Source organism: Oreochromis niloticus, linkage group LG20 (genome assembly GCF_001858045.2).
Source record: "Oreochromis niloticus isolate F11D_XX linkage group LG20, O_niloticus_UMD_NMBU, whole genome shotgun sequence".
NCBI lineage: Eukaryota > Metazoa > Chordata > Actinopteri > Cichliformes > Cichlidae > Oreochromis > Oreochromis niloticus.
The window spans coordinates 10,627,653-10,647,058 of record NC_031984.2 but is presented as its reverse complement, the minus strand read 5'-3'; the positions used below and the strand labels follow the sequence as shown (position 1 = coordinate 10,647,058).

Here is a 19,406-nt window from a genome sequence, read left to right as displayed (position 1 = left end):
TTGACGTCACGACGCTCGTCCAGCTCGTGACGCATTCCAGCTCTTCCTTCTGGGCGTCTTCCTCCCCTGGGCTGTTCCGGATGAGACGCCTCCCTCCCTCCGCCCCTCTGATCCTCTTATCAGCGAGTAAGCGGCAAAGATGGATGTTGTAAACCAGGTAAGGCTTTGATGGGGAAATCATCTATTTCATTATTGTTTCGTTTGGTAGCGATTGTTTCATTCATTATTACTTATTTCATTTGGTCGCTCGTTTTAATGGCGATATTTTATGCTAAAGGTAGACCTCGAATGCGTTTTGGAGTCCTTGGACTCGAAATGTGAATTTAGGAATTAATCTTTAAAAATGCAGTTTTATAGAGACACGAAAGGGTCCAATGCAATAGGAAATTTTTCCACGGCTGATGCTGCAGTGTGTGTTTTAAAGTGGCCCGCCGAGTGTCCAAAAATGAGTAGGATGTCCAGAGATTTCTGCAGCAATGACATTTAGCTACGGAAGGAGACGATGATACCTATTATCTCGGGGGATTCGCCTAATTGATTTAGTTTGCCCACATCTCGATTAGCCCGCTGTTGCCACGATAACAAACGTCAACCTGATTAATTTCCAAGGCCCTCGGTGTATTCGTATAACCGCAGTAGGCCAAAGAGGAGCACAGGCTCCTGCATCTCTCTTTCGCTGGTCCCGAACAGCTCATCTCTCAGACTGCTGAATGGTTTGTGTCAAAGCCATCAAGTCTTCCCGCGGAGATGAGCGGATATCAGGCTGTCAGGTTCCTCTGAGCAGGAATTTTGTCAGTACCTGCGTCATCTGTTTAATATGGATGTTTGGCTTTATGCAGAAACAATGAGGATGAAAGTGGCCCTGCAGCCTGTGAGAAAACCATCACTGCTGCTTATTCCGGTGCGGCCATTTATTGATGCACACGGGGACACACCGCCTTCTTTGCTGTGTCGCATTCACCTGCACGCCAGCCCCTCTTTCGCCTCGATCGTCAATTAAAAAACGGGATTTCCTCATAAATAAATCAAAGAATTGCTGAGGAGTGTGCAGCACGGGAGCAGAGAGGCAGACCGCTAATCAGCTTTGTGTAATTGTAAAGCTCCAGGAGCAGCTCTGTGCCTCATTCTTACACACACACGTACACATACAGATACACCACAGCCTTTGAAGTCTATATTACAAATTACTACACTACATCATCTCAGAAGTCCACAAAGATGCGAGCTCTGGCAGGTGACTCACTGCCAGATTGTTGCTGTAGTATAACAAACACCTGCAGGTGCCAGGAGCAGGCCAGGCTTGTGGGCAATGAGACTGAAGTAATGAGGTTTGTGTTTTTAATCAGCCTCATCGTGCCTGCTCGACTGAGAGGCACAGAGTTTATAAAACTAGAGTAAAGCCCAAAGCGTGATGTTTTTAAAATTAAGTGCTTCTTTCTGATGTTTTTGTGTTGACAGCTGGTGGCCCAAGGGCAGTTCACGGTAATCAAACAACCTTTGGGATTTATAAAAGCTCTACAATGGGTAAGTTTTCTGTTGTTACACATTTATTGGTGGCAGTGATCATCATATACAGCTCCAACGAGGGAATATTTTAATACAGTTTGTAATAAAATCATATTACAAAAGAAGAAATCCTGAAGCTTTTCTATGGTTTTGTGTGACACATAATGCCTGCATGTCCCTTGATGCCATATTCGTGACCTTCTGTCACACAGAGGTCATAAAGCTGCATGGTACAGACTTGGGGAAAAGACTCAGAGGTCAGACATGTTTTAATTTTTAATTTTATGTTTATTATTCCTCCTGAAACATGAACCAAGCCACTTTAATGACTGAAATCACCAAAAGGAGTTAAATTGATACATCTCTGTAAGATATGCTGTTTTCATGGTCATTTTGGCATTAACTATCTGCATTACTGAGTACATCTTGCTACTGTTAGCCATAATTCAGGGAATTGTTTGGCAATATACTGATTAGGAGTGGAAGACGGCAACAAAACCAAGGCCTACATGGAGGTCTGACATTTTTTATTTAATGTTTTCTCATGAAACATGAAATTATCCTAAGGCCTCTTAATTACCCAATTGCACATGAATAGGTAAGACTCCAGATTGAAACTGTGGAGTCTCATGTTTCTTTATGGTTATGGTAATACTTGCCCCAGCAGCCCTGAGTGGGAGATACCAGCAGGCTGTATTACATCACTCTGTAGTAACACTGTGTCAATTTACTGAGGAATATAATGACAATTTGTTGAATCCATCTCAGAGGATGTGACCTCATGCTAGTACAATTAAGTACCCATTTTTTATGTGCAGCCTGTTCCAACCAAGCTACTCATTCATTAATTCATCAATGCAGGATGAAAACCCGAGGATTGCAAGGATTTGCCTTTATTTGTTTATGCTGGTGGAATATGGGACACCTCACACACTGTGTTGTACTCACAAATAGCTGGACATCTTTTTAGATTTTCTTTGTAGTTCCATCAGGTGCTCAGCCCTTTAAGTCAGCTTTTATTCAAAAAATGTTACACAGCATCATGGCAACAGTTTCCCTCTTAACTGGAAATGTTTTTAGCTCACACAGTCACAGACATTCTCTCGTTATGTGTTGTTTTTCACAGTGTTTGTCCTCCATCATCATCAGCAGCATAGTGAAGAGGCTGCAGGGTTGAGACTGCTGCAGCTACATTGCATTTTTTGCTTTCTTTCTGTTTTCCTTTGTGTCCACAGCTGGGGGGCATTTCAGTGATGGAAACAGAGGCACTACTTATGGTTATGCTACAAACCGACCATGGCCGCATCGGGTTTGCTGTCATAACCGTAGCAGACTGCGATCTCGAAAGTTACTAAAATATTCTCTGCAATAATAATTGGATTAAAATGTTAGTAATATAATAATAATACAATAATTATTATTGTCAATTTAAAAAGCGTAATGCTTTTCCTTTGACATATATTAAGGTAACTAGAAGCAATAATTAAATCTTGGGTTGCTGATAGTCATAGCACCTATTCATCATTGGTTTTCTGAATATCATGAACTGAAAACTTACTTCACTTGTATATTTGTTTCATTTAGGGTTTGTTTTGGTCAATTACTTGACCAATCAGTTAGCAGTGACTGCAGATGCCACTTTTATAGCTGAAATGACCATGTAATGTCATTTATAGCCATTGTTATAATGTAGTAACCGGTGGTTTTCAATTATTTTCATTAAGTTGATGTATTTCTGTAGGTTGAGCTGTTTTCACCATCACTTAGGGCAGTAACTACCTGCCTTAAGGAGTAAATCTTGCTACTATTAGTCACAATTCACTGAATTATGTAGCAATATACTGATTAGGAGCGGAAGATTGCATTGCACACACTCTCTCACACACACACACAACTTTCCATTATCCTTACCACACCAATGGGCTAATTCCTGCAACAACAACAACAACAACAGAAGATGCAAAGGCAGCAAATCAATAAATTAGTGTTAGGGAACATTTAATGATTAAAAATATCACAACAGCACCTCTCAAAATAGGGCTTAGCTCACAAATGACCCAAAGGTTATGTAGCTCTAATGTTTCAATTCCTCCTACATAACGAAATGTCAGAATGCATTTTTGGGAGGGTGCAGGGCGTGCCCCTCCTTGGATGGGTGCAGTAATCCCTGGCTGCTCCTCTGCTCCTCAGCCTGAGAGCACACCTAAAACAACCCAGATGAGAACGCGTGTGCCAGAGCAGTGCTGACAGAGTTCCACATTGTAATGGGCTCTGCAGATATGCTCGAGAATAGTCAGAGCAGTGAGTGTGCTGCATGACTCTGAAGTCCTTCCCTGGAGCTGTGTGAGTGTGCCAGCACCTCATCACTGCCTCCCTGGGTCAGTGCGAGCCAACCACCAATCAGTAGCCCGCTCAGGAGGCCAAGGCCCATGAATCATCTGTCAGTGGACCTGCGTGCCTCAGCGTCAGGGCTAGAGGAGGAGCTCCTGGATCTACTCCTCTTTGTGGATTAATATGGGCATGCCTAACCAGTAACACCGTGTTTTTTAGAAGGGGGGATAGATGATCCACCCATGAGAAGTATTTTTCCAGATTCTAGTGGAGGTTTCGCTGGAAACAGAAATGAGGAGGGTGTATTTTTGTACAGCCGAATGAAACATTTTTTTGTGCTTTTATAGAGCACAGTTCATGCATCAATGAAACAGCAGCAGTTTACCAGCTGTGTACATATCAGTATTCCCATCTTTGAACTGGAGAAATGAGAGTAGTTAGAAATGGACAGTCCTGTATATGGGTTGAGGATTTGTGGTCATGCAGAAGCAAGTGAGCACTATTCTTGTTGCATGAGTGATATTAAAACAGCATACTGTATGAGTGACTAATGTGGATTTGCCCACCTCCCCACCCAACCTCACCCCATCCTCTCTTTCTCTCTCTCTCCCTGTCTCTGGGGAATAGTGCTGACACAGCCTAGATTTGATGGATGTTAGAAGACATTGAGTTCCAGAATACAGCTGATGTAGAGCTGAACCTCAGGAACCGTTCTCAGCTGCTACACGAAGCCACTGCGATGTTGAATTTAATCTGTATTCAGATTTCTGCTCTGACTCATTCTCAGCAGGCTTATAAAGGCTGTTTGTGAGAACATGAAGTAACAGCCTTTTTCACTTTGGCATGGTCTCTAATGTGTAATAAAGGCTGTTGATTTTATTGTAGCTGGGGGGGGGTTGCTGTTCAGACACTCTTTGTGGTTATTACTCCAGGGCCTCTGGTGGAGGCTTAGACGGCTTGTGTTTATTTTGCTTTTGGTGTGTATTTTTTTCTACATATATATGGGTCAGTTTATAGATTGTATACTAAATGGCCATAAATGGCTAGTTTTGAAACGTTAAAAGTGCCTTTGCTTTCGTTAGAACTAGGATAGTCCCAAAACTACAACATCTACATCCTCTGTTATTTACAATTGCTACTTCTATCCATGTCTGGATCAATAATTTCGGAGATGGAGGCAAACTAAGTCAGACAGAGAGTGTGAGAACGGCAGATCATTTATGTCTGAGTGTGAAGAATTGTATATCTTCTGCTGACAACCATTCAGCATACCAGGAGGGGTAGAAACCAGCCTCTGCCTCCTCGCTGTGTGATGCTGCCAGTAGTGTTACCATGGCACCTAGCACTCAGTGTGCCACCATCTCTTTACTCAGTCTGGCTGTCCCGCTCCTTCCTCTCCACAACGCCTCCTTGTACTCATTTATCACCATGAAAGTGCAGTGCTTAATTGTCCAAAGGCGACTTCTATTTAGATTCTGTTTGCTGACCACAGCTTTTTATCCAAGCTCAAAAATGATCAGAGGAACGTTTAAAAAAAAGTTTACAGTCCTGGGAGACAAGAAACCGAGTATCCCCTGACTTTTCCTTCAGTGCTGGTACTTTGCTTTATGGCCAAAATTAATAGCATTCCCACACCTTTAGTGTTTGCTGTTTATTTAGAAAATACTAGAGTGTGATTTATATAAAACATGGACATAGATACTATGTTGGCATCCACTGGTTTGTGGACTACTGTTTTTAAGCTTGGAGTGTTGCATTTTTGGCTGCCACCATTTTGTGTGTTGGAAACAGGAGTTACCATATTTGCAGTTTTATTAGCTAACACTAGCTAGCTTGGTTTGCAGTCTGGATTCACATAGACTATATATATATATATATATATATATATATATATAGAGAGAGAGAGAGAGAGAGAGAGAGAGAGAGAGAGAGAGACACTGCCTAGAGACAGTGATGATCTGGCAACCACAGAATGCAACAGAATAATGTGTAATCCCCAACCAGTTGCTAAATGGTTTGGTCAACAGCAGTCTCTGTGAAATCGATTACTAAAGCCCAGCCACACAGTCAGTGACACCCCTGTCAAAAATGTGTATTCCTCCACCTGTGTATGTATGTCTATGTAAGCATCATTACATACACAGGCGAATGTAAGACATCAACTAACACTTAATAAGAGGCTGATGGTAATTTATGCAGTTCCTTTGGTTGCTTGCAGATTACAGTGGTCGCCTGGGTTTGCATGGAGTAAACCAACTTGTCTGCAAACACTCACCAGCTACTCTTCAAGCTGTAGTGAAACTGTTAGAAGGGCAACATAAACCAGAAATGGATACATTTGGCTTCAAACTAAGTTAGACTTTTTGAAGGGTCAGCAGGTTGGCTGCGGTAATGAGGCACAACTTACACAACTTTTGCACACTACATGCAACAGTGGCAATCTGCTAAGGATCAAGTAACTGGTGGAGCACCATTAAACCTCTTTATAACTGATTTCAGCTAGCAACTGTTAGCAATCTGTGGGAACCACTCGCCAACCAGTTGGAGAATACGTATTTTTCACTCTCAACTGTTAGCTGTGTCATAGGCGATTTTCTGGCCTTACCTTCACCTGTGTGTGTGATGATGCTCTGATCATCGAGTTCTGTTATCAGATCAAAATTCAAAAGTTGTGCGTCATCATGTGAGAAACATTATAGCACCACAGCAGGGGTTTCAAACATTAGGCCCATAACCCTGCACCTGCCTTTTGATCAGCGTACTCTCAAATCCAGTCCTGGCAAAACCAGTGATGATCTGATAACAGGCATGCCAAAATTTACACAAAAACTGTCCAACAGCACGTCTGCACTGGCTGTTTTGAAAGATCTTTATGGTCAAAGCATCATTACATACACAGGCGAAGGTAAGGCATCAACTAACACTTAACACTTTATGCTGACTGTATGGAAGCAGAGCATTTAAAAAGTGGTATTACCGATTACTGATACTCCAAAAAGTATTTTTCAGGATCTACCTGGAAACATCTCATTGTGCTATCAATATCAAGTTGTTACCTAAATAAATATTACCCTCTGCTCTCTTGCCAAGGAAGAAATAAAAAGCACCTAAGACTCTTATCATGAGTACTGTATGAGCACCTTACTGACTTTAATAATCTGCTATGCTTCGTTGTTTTTTAAGGACTCTGTTAAAAAAAACCCCAATGCATTCTTGCATATGTTAATATACTGTATTAATATTTAGCTACATCATCATGTTGCATCACATCAAAATCAGGCTTGTTACACATTTTATGTTTAAAGGTGTGTTTTCATTTGATCTGAAAGAACAACACACAGCTGAGGCACCAAACGGTCTCCATACTGAGCTCACTCAAGAAATTTTAACCTCTAACTGTTTCTAAAATAATGAACAGTTAATAGTAACAGCATGGGTGGTACACATTTATAGCACAACACTGCAGGCTGTGTTAAGGATTGTGCTTACACTGCAGTTACTGCCCAGGCTGTAGATATTGATTAATTGCACAGTTACTTCAGCATTTGATTCTGTTATTCTGTTGGTTTGGGATTTAAACAAAGTATAACATTATTGATCTAAATGGTGATTTGCTCAGTGTTAAGGATAAATTGCTTGCCCATGAAGAACATAACACGGATGGACAGATTTTCTCACTTTTTAGGATGCATTTGGATCTCTCAAATATTCTGGGTTAGATCTGGTCAATTTCCAAAGCTCCAACTGGATTTCTGCACCAGAGCTACACTGCAGATGGCAAATGTTTTTTTTTCTTTGCTTTAAATTTAAAAGAGAGAGAGAAAGAGAGACGACTGTGTTGCTTACGAGTGCTCTTATCTCTCCTTTCACACATAATGCCGCCTCTTTCACATCTACAGTCATTTGCATCGATTATTAAAACCTGTTAATAAGCCTTTGGGCTTTGGCAGAGGACACTTTAAACTTAAACACAGCCCTAAAGGAACAGAGAAGAACAAAATTAAAACAATAGGGCTCACTTTAGTCACTCACTCTGTGCAAATCCAACAAACGAGCTTCCGTACTCACATTAGCTGAAAGATTACTGTAATTAGTTTAGTGTGTTTATGCCTTTCGCACGTAGGTCATACTATAAGGCTAGAGGAAGTGATGTGAGCTGGTGTGTGTGCATATGCACTCACGTGTGGGGGTGTGCCAGTGTGTGTATGTATGCATGTGTTGTGACTGACTGTACAGTAGCTGGAAGCTGAGTATTTGGTAACAGATGGTGGAGCACCTCCGTCAGATTAATAGCTGGATTTTCTATCCAATCGGATCTGGTCTGCAGAGTAGGGAGGGTGTGGTAAAAATAGTCCGACTTGTCTAATCTGCTGTTTGTGTGTGTGTGAAGAGGGAGAGGCTGCAAGTTTATCTCCACTCATATTTGTCTGTGCTGTTTATGTGACTGCAGGTGGGAGGCGAAGAATAAGACTGAGCTGAGTGCACCTACAGTAATAATGAGGCACCCTGTAAATGAATGCACAATCACCGTTTGTACCAGAAAAACACGCACGCACACGCACGTGCACACACATGCCCACACATAAACAACAGTACAAAACCAATTTAAATGTACCGTGGGCAACAGGTGCAGCCAGTGCTGTGTAACCTGCTGATAACGCTGCATTTATTTGCACTCTGTGGGAATTTATTAGCATCGCGCTCTGATTGGTGGATCTTGATAAGTCTGCTTGAAACTGCGCAGGTAGGGAAGCATAGTCTACAACTTTCAGTGTAAATTATGCTATCACCTGGAGATCACCTGGAGTTGTTTTGGTGGGTACAACACCTAAAATAAACTGGATGCAGTCAAACCACCTTGGGGGAATGTTGGATACTGATAAATCAGTTTGTGCATTTTATTCATTTATTTATTGTTCCATGGTTGTCTAGAATGTGTCAAAGATCACATGGATGGGGTTTTAAATTCAGTACATTTTTTATTAGGGCATGCATGTATTTATTTTTATTCATTCATTGTAATCATGCAAACAAACAAATAAAAAACAAGAAAACTCGTCTGCTTCTCATATGTAACATAAAGAAGTCCACATTCTCAAAGAAACAAACATAGTTGTCCAACTTTATCCTCTACTATGTATTTTATTCTTTGTGGGGGAAGCCAGAATTCAAACACTGAGGTTCATTAATGTTTGTTCATTTTTATTGTAACTCTTACCTTCTGGATAGAAATCAAGTAATTCGGCGTATTCCTGCTCCTTCTCCCACAGATCTTTGCAATCTTCGCTTTCTCGACATGTGGAAGTTACTCTGGCATGTTCAAGATGAGTGTGGAGTGCAGCAACCGCTCGGAAAGTGATCTAGGCATAGAAGTAGAGTTTGAATATCCATTCAGGTATGGATTATATCATCACATAACTGAACTTTTAACATTTAATTGAACTTACAGTTTAACAGCCTTCTACATTAGATTAAGTTTAACAGCATTCATAAATAAATAAATATGTCCTTGTTTGGGGCAATTTTTGTCACAAAATACTTATTTTTATTTTAGAATTGGTTGTTGTTCTGTAGCAAAGAAGCTCAGAGAAGTTTACAATTTTAGAAGCTCTAGCTAACTGAACCAATTCTCCTTGTTGCAGTCATAAACTGTTCATAAAGAAAAGTATGCAGTTTCTGCTTCTGAAAAATAAACCTAATGTGGAAGTCCCTTAAATCTGCTTTCTGTGTAATGGCCACCAGGAGAAGACTCCTCTGGTTGCATAGAAGTCTCTGAGAATTCCATTCACCCAGTTTTGAATTAATTAAAATTCGACTACAGCATGTTTCAGATTTACAACTTTAGAATCATCTGCTGTATTTTTGCAGCTCTTACACCTTCTCATCTGTGTCTATCCCTGTTTTGTGTTCCTGTCTCAGGCTCCATCAGGTTTACTTTGATGCACCCACTTGTAAGGGAGGAGACAAGGAGCGTCTGTTCCTGGTCGGGGACTACTCCTCTTCAGCCGAGTTCTTCGTCACCATTGGTGTCTTTTCCTTCCTCTACTCTATGGCAGCGCTCGCTGTATACTGTTTCATCTTAGAGAAGTACCGTGAAAACAACAAAGGGCCCCAGATTGTGAGTTTGTTACCTCAAAGCACATAAAAAGTACATCTTGTCTTAAGTTTAATACTTCTCAATTAATGGTAGGAAAAAACAATAACCTTGTGTTGCTGATTTCCAGGATTTTGTTGTGACGGCGGTATTTGCCTTCATGTGGCTGGTATCTTCTTGTGCTTGGGCTAAAGGCCTCTCAGATGTGAAAACAGCCACTGATCCAGAGCGGGTCATCACTCTCATCCAAGCCTGTGAAGAACGAGAAAATAAGTGCCGTGAGATCCATGACCCCAAGGTCTCCGGCCTCAACACCTCTGTGGTAGGCTTAAAATGCTTCTGTTAGCGAAACTATGTAAAGCAGGGGTGTCAAACTCCAGGCCTCAAGGGCTGGTGTCCTGCAGGCTTTAGATATTACCCTGGGTCAACACACCTGAATCAAATGATTAGTTCATTACCAGGCCTCTGGAGAACGTCAAGACATGTTGAGGAGGTCATTTCAGCTGTGCTGGATCAAGCACACATCTAAAACCTTCAGGACACCGGCCCTCGAGGCCTGGAGTTTGACACCTGTGATGTAAAGAGATGATACTAGAATAACTATAAGAACAAACGTTTGTCTCTTTTTTCCTCCACAGGCTTTTGGTTTCATCAACCTTATCCTGTGGATTGGAAACCTCTGGTTTGTCTTCAAAGAGACCGGTTGGAAGGCCGCTTTAGCTGGAACGTATGTCCCATCACAGGAGAAGCAGCCCGCCCCAGATTCCTATGCCCAGGAAGGCTACGGACAGCAGGACCCCTATGCCGGCTCCCAGGGAGGTTACCAGCCCGATTACGGCCAGCAGGGAGGCTACAATGAGGATGGAGGTTATAACCAGGGCTATGACCAGCAGCCTACCTCTTACTCTAATCAGATGTGAGCCTGTCCTGAAACACTACAGCTGCAGAATGGTGAGTGCAAATATGAGTAGAAAATCTGTCCAGTTTTTCTACTCACGTTTTTTTTTCTACTCGTGTTGTTAGAATGACATAGATATCCGTTATTCAATGTGATATTATATTTTAAGCACAAATAAAGGGTTGAATGCACAAATGCTTACTATGGTCCACTTTTTGAGTGTTTTTTCACATTGCCTCTTGGCTAAAATGACAAGTACTATGAAAATGACATGGAGAAGTTTCCTGGAGCGCATTAGATTTCATCAGTAATGTTAAGATTTTCTGAAATCCAGCATGCAACTGCTTCAGAGAGCGACCTTAAACTTGTATTTTCTCTAATGGTTACAAAACAAAGTTATGAGAGAATGATCCTACTACTTCCTTCATCTATGACCTAAGAAAAACACACACATCCTGGTATATTTATGGTTTCCATCATTTCAAGTCTTACAACGCGATGTTTATTTTGTAAATGACTGTCATAGTTTGAGTAAAACAGATAGTAAATCAGGGTGTGCTTTAGGGTGTGGCTTACTGTGAGTGCCCAATGTACTCAGTCTCTCTGGGGGGAAAAAAGCAAGATGGTGGCAGTCAAACTGCTTGAGACAAGATTTCAAAACAAGAATCTACAAATCTATGGGTAGCATCACAGTGAATAAATCCATAAATTCATCTTTTATAGATCACACTTATTTTTTGGGAAAACATAAAAGTGCTTAAAATAAAAAGTTATGCTGGCTTATTAATAACTAAAGTAATATCAAACAATTTAATTCAGTTCAATTTTATTTACACAGCACCAAATCACAACAACAGACCCTACAATAATACATACATACCTATGAGCAAATTCTTTGGCGACAGGAAGAAAAAACTCCCTTTTAGCAGGAAGAAACCTCAGGCAGAACCAGGCTCAGCCCACCCGGTCGCAGCTATCTGCCGCATCCGGGTGGGCCGAGAGAAGTAAGACAGGACAAAAGACATGCTGTGGAGGAGAGCCAGAGATTAATAACAAGTATGATTCAATGCAGAGAGGTGTATAAACATGTAGTGAGTGAGAAAAATGACTAAGGAAGAAATACTCCATGCATCATGGGAGTCCCCCAGCAGCCTACACCTATTGCAGCATAACTAAGGGAGGATTCAGGGTCACCTGATCCAGCCCTAACTATATGCTTTAGCAAAAAGGAAAGTTTTAAGCCTAATCTTAAAAGTAGAGACAGTGTCCGTCTCCTGAATCCAAACTGGAAGCTGGTTTCATAGAGGAGGGGCCTGAAAGTTGAAGGCTCTGCCTCTCATTTTACTTTTAAATACTCTAGGAACAACAAGTAAGCCTGCAGTCTGAGAGGAAAGTGCTCTAATGGGGTGATATGGTACTAGAAGGTCATTAAGATAAGTTGGGGCCTGATTATTTAAGACCTTGTATGTGAGGAGCAGGATTAAATGTGATTTTGGATTTAAAAGGGAGCCAACAACCTGGCTGTACCTTCTTATTAACAACATCAATTTACAGTTTATATGTATCTATTTACAATGTATCCACTTGTAATAGCCTAATAACCTGAGAAAGGTGAAGTTTGAAGATGTCCTCTTTTTTTGTATTTTCATCATCTACTTGATATCTTGTGCAGCAGGTGATAAAGAGAAAAATGTGAACTTTTATTGTTAATTAAATAGTTAGTTAGCTACAGCACAAACAGAAGTATTCTTACCCTCTCAACTCCATTTTGAAAGGAGAAAACAAAATGTTCTCACAGGCTTCAAAGAGATCAGTCCTGTTGTGACTCCAAGGTAAAATCTGGAGGATGAAACTCAAGGCTTTATAATTAAGAGTTTGCCAGATTCAGTCGGTATCTTTCGACATTTACTGAAATAACATTATTGTTAATGTTCAGTAGTGAAGGTTGCAGGAGAAAGATCTAGTCATTCGATAAGGACCAATTGTGTACAAACATCTGCCTTGCAAAGGAGCTTTTGAGCCAGCTACAGTACATTTACCAGCTCTCTTTGGCCTTTGAGTTCCACTACCCTCCAGAGGTCTTATAACTATGGTGAGAGAGCTTTTTGATGTAGCTCCAAGGCTGTAGACTACACTGACAGCTAAAACTGCACTCAGTATTGAAAGATGTGAAATGTCTGTCCAACAGAGCACTTAGAAACGTGGTTTAGAGTACTCAGAAGCCATTGCCTTGTATTCTTGGATTTATTCCTGCACTTTGCCTCATCTTCTTCAATGATTTGTTTTCCCTGTTTGGTCAAAAATGTTTTAAAGTCCCAAAAATGTACTCATCAATTCACTCAAACAATTGCAAAATAATTTGCTTAAATTTGAGCAGTTTTCATTCTTGATGCATCCGCTGATCTGAACTTCAGCAGGTAAACGAGAATGTCACTTTTGCTATTGACCAATCAAATTTCAGCAAAGACAGAAAGTCACTCCACAGTTAAAAAAGATGTAAACTCAATATATTTTTGACAGATTTTCAGGCTCTTTGATTTGCAAACCAAACACTATACTTACTTTAAAAGAGCAAAGTATTGTTTCATATCAATCATACTGTATTTTTAATTAAGTCAATTTCCATCCATTTATTTTCTTAACCACTTCATAACATTAGAGGTAGAGTCCACAGGACATGTGTTACGGCCCTAGCAGGGCCTCCTCCTGAAGGTGCCTGTGTGGGCGTGTCCCACCACCTCTTCTGCCTGAGGTGCCACCTTTCCCTTTTACACAGCTGACTCACATCAGTAATTTAAAGTATTTAAGCCCAGGGAAAGGTGAGCTCTGCGTCAGAGTGCCATTAGTGTGGTTATAGCTAGTGAGCTGAGTGTTTTTGCCGTGTTTGTGGTGGAGTGCCATTAGTGTGGTTTTCAGCTAGTGAGCTGCGTGTCCGTGTTTGCAGCTAGTGAGCTGCGTGTCCGTGTTTGCAGCTAGTGAGCTGCTCTCTTTTTGACTTTTTACTTTATTGACCAACACCTGAGTTTTGTTTGTTTTCTTAAATGGTGATAGCGGCTTGTCCGTCTCTTTTAGTTGAGCTACTTCAATAAAACTCTTTAATTTAACCCTTTTGGCTTCTTGTCTCCTTTTTCTGACCCGGACACTTTCGTTACTTCCCCTCACCGCCTAGACCCCTCAGGGGAACGTAACAAGTGGGGGCTCGTCCGGGATATTTGAAAAGGGAGTTTCGAGTTGGAATTGGTTTTTGATTATCTTGCTTTTTTTCACCTTTAGAGATTCACAACTTCCCAGTTAAGTTAGGTGAGTGTCCAGCTGAGCTTCTTAAGTTTTTCCTTCGGGCACTCTTTTGTTGTTTTGCCTTTCTTATTTTCGGAGTAATCCTGGGCGGGGATTAGCTCCCTGTTGGGGGTAGGCAATTCAGGGCTCCAGTCGCTGAAGCTTTGCCTTTAAAGTTGCCTCGAGCCCAGCACGCTCCAGAAGATAGGTAGGTATAGTTTGGTGTGCTTAGGAACTGGGTAAGTTGTATTTGTTAATGTGTGTGTGCAGCAAAAGGTAAGTTAGTCAGTTAAAGTAAGTTGTGTAGTTAACTATTAATTGGTTAATTGTTGGGTAGTCTCTAAGTGAGTTGGCAGGTGTGCGGTGGTTTTCTTCAGGCTGAAATGGCGTTCAAGTTGAATCAGCTGGAGCTGACGAGCGCTGGGCCTACATCTGTTGGTGAACAGGTGTCCAGGGGCTCGTTTGTAAGCAATAACATCCACCTGGTTCCCATTTTCTGTGAATCCAGTGTTGAGTTTCTTCAGTGTATTTGAACGCATAGCAACTGCACTGCAGTGGCCTCAAGACCTGTGGGGGGTGATGTTGCTGTGTAAATTCACAGGTAAGGCTCAGGAAGCTTGTTCCAGTCTGTCTAGGGACGACTGCCTAGTTTATGAAAAGATTAAAAGTGCTGTCCTCAAAGCCTATGATCTTGTACCTGAAGCCTATAGGCAGCATTTTCGAGGTTTGGAGTTGGCACATGGTCAGTCCTACCTTGACTTTGCTAGGGAGAAGGAAAAGCTCTTTGATAGGTGGTGTTCTGCGAGCCAGGTTAACAATTTGGGGTTGTTACGTGAACTTGTGCTGGTGGAGGACTTTAAGAATGCAGTGCCTGAGTGTATTGCTCTATATTTGAGTGAACAGAGGGTTTCCACTTTACAGCAAGCTGCCATACTGGCAGATGAGTTTAAGCTAACTCATAAAACAAAAGCTGTAGGACATGATATCCCTCTGTGCCATAGTACATCTTGGAGAGGTAAGAGTGGGCCAGCTAACAAGGCTGAAAAAGTTGTGGTTTCGAGACCCAAAACGAAGCTTTGTTTCTTCTGCCACAAACCTGGACACCTCGTTGCTAACTGTTTGAAGTTGATACTCAAACAGAAAGCCCACTCAAAGCAAAAAGGGCCTGCTTTGAGAAAGGTCAGCCGTGGTTCTCAAACCGACACTTTCGTTACTTCCCCTCACCGCCTAGACCCCTCAGAGGAACGTAACAACATGTCACCACTTTAGCACAGAAAGCGAATTTCCTTTAACGATCCATTCATTTTCTTAACTACATGTCAAATTGAGGGTCACCTCACATTCACACCTACAGCTAATTTAGAATTGTCAATTAACCTGACATGCTTATCTATGCATTCCTCGTGTATGTTAGGACGCCAGAGTACCCAGAGGGAACCCACACAAGCACAGGAAGAACACCGGACAGGACACTACTCTGCCAGCTAATTTCTTTTAATTAACTATAATTCAGCTGAAAAAAAAAATGAAATTAATAAATAAACAGATAAATGTCACAACCTTGCAGGGGATCGATTTAGACTTTTAGAGAGAGGTAAAGGAAAGCTGAGGGGTGAAAACAACAGCTAAAGCTACACTATATTGCCAAAGGTTTTCACTCGTCTGCCTTCACACGCATATAAACTTGAGTGGCATCCCACTCTTAATCCATATGGTTTACTATGATGGTGGCCCACCCTGTGCAGCTATAACAGCTACAATTGTTCTAGGAAAGCTTTCCACAAGGTTTAGGAGTGTGTTTATGGGAAGTTTTGATCATTTTTCCAGAAGTACATTTGTGACGTCAGACACTATGCCGGATGAGAAGGCCTGGCTCGGATTCTCTGCTCTAATTCATCCCAAAGGTGTTTCATGAGGCTGAGATTAGGACTCTGTGCAGGCCAGTCAAATTCTTTCACACCAAACCTGCTCATCCATGTCTTTATGGACCTTGCTTTGTGTACTTGTGCAGTCAGATAAGTAGCATTCTCCTGGCAACCACCAAACCCACACTCGTTCATTTGATTGCCACACAGAGAAGTGTGATAAGTCACCGCAGAGAACACGCCTCCACTGCTCTAGAGTCTAGTGGCAGCATTATTTACATGGCTACATCCGATGTTTTGCATTGCACTCGGTGATGTAACGCTTGGATGCAGCTGCTCAGCCATGGAAACCGATTCCATGAAGCTCTCTACGCACTGTTCTGACGGTTACATGAAGTTTGGAAGTCTGTAGCTCTGCAGAAAGTTGGAAACCTCTGCACAATATGCGGAGGAGGAAATTGAGGAAATTTCATAACTGACACAGGTGGCATCCTATCATGGTACCATGCTGGAATTCACTGAGCTCCTGAAAGTGATCCATTCTTTCACAAATGTGAAGCAGTCTGTATGCCTAGGTGCTTGATTTAATATACTTGTGTCTGTGGAAGTGATTGGAATGCCTGAATTCAGTGATTTAAATGGGTGAGTGAATACTTTTGGCAATATATATACCAGATGCTCTTCTTGACACAACCCCAAAGGGATTTGTGTCTCCTCCTGGGATTGAACTGGAAGGCTGCCACACAGCATCATTGCAAAATAGAAAGATGCAGTGAGTTCAGAAAGACGATCTTGGTTTATTTATTCATAGAAGCAAAAAACATGATTTAAATTTGAGTAATTGCCCAGCTCCTTATTGATTCATGTTAACTGTATGTTATGTAGCGAAATATACATTACATCATACTGTCATTTCTTGGTGTTACTGTGAATAAATAGTTTAATTGTAAGTGTTTAAAAGTCCCTGATTTGTTGAGTTAGTTGTATGTATGTGTAATTTATCCAATGATATGTTTGCTGTTTATTTAACATTTTCTTTCTCTCTCATCTTTGCTTGTCTCCTTTGCCCAGGGTGACCTTGTGATTTTGGAGTGTGGCTCTCCACCGACCACCACTTTCATTTCCACACTCCTCTGTTTGTCTGTTTGTGTATCTGTGAGTTGACAGGCGGAGGGAGGGAGGCCTGGAGGGGAGACACCGGTGGGGCTGGGGGAGGAGATCATCACTGTGGGTGGGGGTGGGAAGGAAAAAAAAGAGGGAAAATGGATCTTTGCTGTAACATGATGTTTATTCTCGTGATGTATTTACTGTAGAAGACAACAGAGGATTGTCTGTTTGGTTATACGAGAAAAACTTGAATACAAATACCAAAACATTCGTTGATGAACATTTATGAGAGATCTTGTAATGGAAAAGACATTTACGGAAAAAAAAAAAAAAACATATTGTAGTAACATTTAACTTGGGAGAATGTATTTGTCTGTGCTGTGTAAATATCAACATACTGATATATATGATTATATGTACACAGTTGAATAATTGTGCACTCCATATTAGTTGTTATACAACAAATGTTGAGCACAGAGTTATTCAATTGCATTTACTTTGGTTCTGTTTAGGAGCTCACATAGTTTAGCCTTTGCCCTTAAGTTTCCATAAACTATTAATACTGACATCTTCTTATTTTCTCATCTCAGAATCTGTTTTTTTTTTTTTTTTTTTTATGTTCACATTATGACTTTTTTTCTAATGTATTTCGTCAGCATTATAGGCAAGATTTAAAAATTAGGGTTGATGTGATGGCAAATATTGAAAGCAAATACACACACACACACACACACACATATACATATATATATATATATATGAAATGAGCTAAGAAAGTGAGATGTAGTGAGATGTGAACAGCAGTGGTAACAGTGGGTTGCTTCAACTTTATGTCCATTGAAATATATTTTTCCCATCAAATGTCACCGTCAAGAGAGGATGAATTCTTGTGACGCTCTGAATATTTTAAATCCTGACATCTAAAATAAAAAGTGCATAGGGAGAAGAAAATGGTGAATTGTGGCAGTGAGCAGCTGCCTTAGCAACGTGTGTGTGTTTATTCGTTGGTTTTATGTAATGGCATCAAACTCATTTTGTCAATGAACCACATCCTGTTTTCAGTCACCTTTTATGTGTTCCTGAAAGTTGTAAGACAGAGTTATATAGTTTTTTAAATGGTGTTTCTATCACTCTGTAATCAGTGGCATACATACATTAACATTAACTGTAGAGAAATGAGAATAAAGTGTATAAAATTTTAAAGACCTCGCTTATGCCATGGAATAACCACGTAATATTATGAAGCATTTTAAACAACATGTCTTCATATATAATCCGTCTGCATCTTCAGTCGTTCTTAAGCTCTTCTCTTTCTGGTGGTGAACCAGTTTACTGCATGCATCCTGCTTCCTATATCTCAAAGCATCCTTAAACATATTCCAGAGGTTGAGGCTCACGGCTGCAGGAAAGCGTTAGGCTACACAATAAATGTTGTGGTACGTTTAATCCATTGTAGAGGTTACTGCACACGACACAAACTGAACAGCAGCTCTGCTATATTCTGCTCAAAGCACAAAGTAAGTGTTGCAATAATTATTTCTTTCCAGATATCAACACACTTTTCCGATTGCCAGTTCTCCGGCTGGACGTTCTAGATCGTCTTTGCCGAATGGTAGGAGGTGCGTCTCGATTGGTAGTTTTGCTTCCACCGGCTTCGTCACAATAAATTGTTCATCTTCAGTATACTGGTCCATTGTACAGCCTTGTATTCATACAGATGTTTTTTTGAAAAAAAGTGAACACAAATACATAAATAAATATATAAATTCAGGGTTCTTTGATTCAGGCAGTGTAGAAGCACCTTGCTTTATCTCCTCCTCTAGTCTCCCACCTTGGTTTTTTCTCTCTTTCTTTCTCTTTCACTGTAGCTCTTATAAATATGCTGAAATGAAATATACTCTGTTGTTAGTGGTGAATGATGTCTTGTGATACTCTCTAAGCCTTTGGATAGTGCTGTGTTTATTGTGTATGATGTATTCCTATTAGTATTTATGATAATGATAAGTCAGAGAAAAAACAAAATAACCGAGAGGCTCCAGAATTCTGCTGTATTCTTATTATATGGGATCCATGTGAAACGAAATGAAATAAAATTGAAATTATTCTGTTGAAGGTTAAAAGGTGTTTTTCTGTTCATATGTGGTTTGTTTGCTTTCAAATTGTTAATATAATTTACATGCTAATCAGGCTCAGGTAGATGGCTCTATAGATGGCATATGTTTCTTGGCATAGGCCTACATTAAGCATGGTCATACTAACTTGGAAACTTGCACACATTCCAGTTGTGTAGGCCTATGCAATGCACATAAAAACATTCATGCTGTTAATT

At 40.8% G+C, this 19,406-nt stretch overlaps 1 protein-coding gene across 1 annotated transcript; it reads left to right on the top strand.

Annotated features, from left to right (window-relative positions):
- Nucleotides 1-17: 17 nt before the first annotated feature.
- Nucleotides 18-19,197, top strand: sypb (synaptophysin b). The gene is made up of 7 exons (XM_003438926.5): nucleotides 18-157; nucleotides 1,459-1,524; nucleotides 9,108-9,232; nucleotides 9,757-9,955; nucleotides 10,062-10,253; nucleotides 10,570-10,882; nucleotides 17,042-19,197. The coding sequence occupies exons 1-6, from the start codon at nucleotides 140-142 to the stop codon at nucleotides 10,849-10,851; spliced, it is 882 nt and encodes a 293-aa protein (XP_003438974.1). The 5' UTR covers nucleotides 18-139; the 3' UTR covers nucleotides 10,852-10,882; nucleotides 17,042-19,197.
- Nucleotides 19,198-19,406: the final 209 nt, after the last annotated feature.

Bases quoted from the DNA above. Each gene is read 5' to 3' on its own strand.
- sypb (XM_003438926.5), top strand. The intron at 1,525-9,107 runs GTAAGTTTTCTG...CTTCTCCCACAG, and splicing joins TTATAAAAGCTCTACAATGG to ATCTTTGCAATCTTCGCTTT. The intron at 9,956-10,061 runs GTGAGTTTGTTA...GCTGATTTCCAG, and splicing joins ACAACAAAGGGCCCCAGATT to GATTTTGTTGTGACGGCGGT.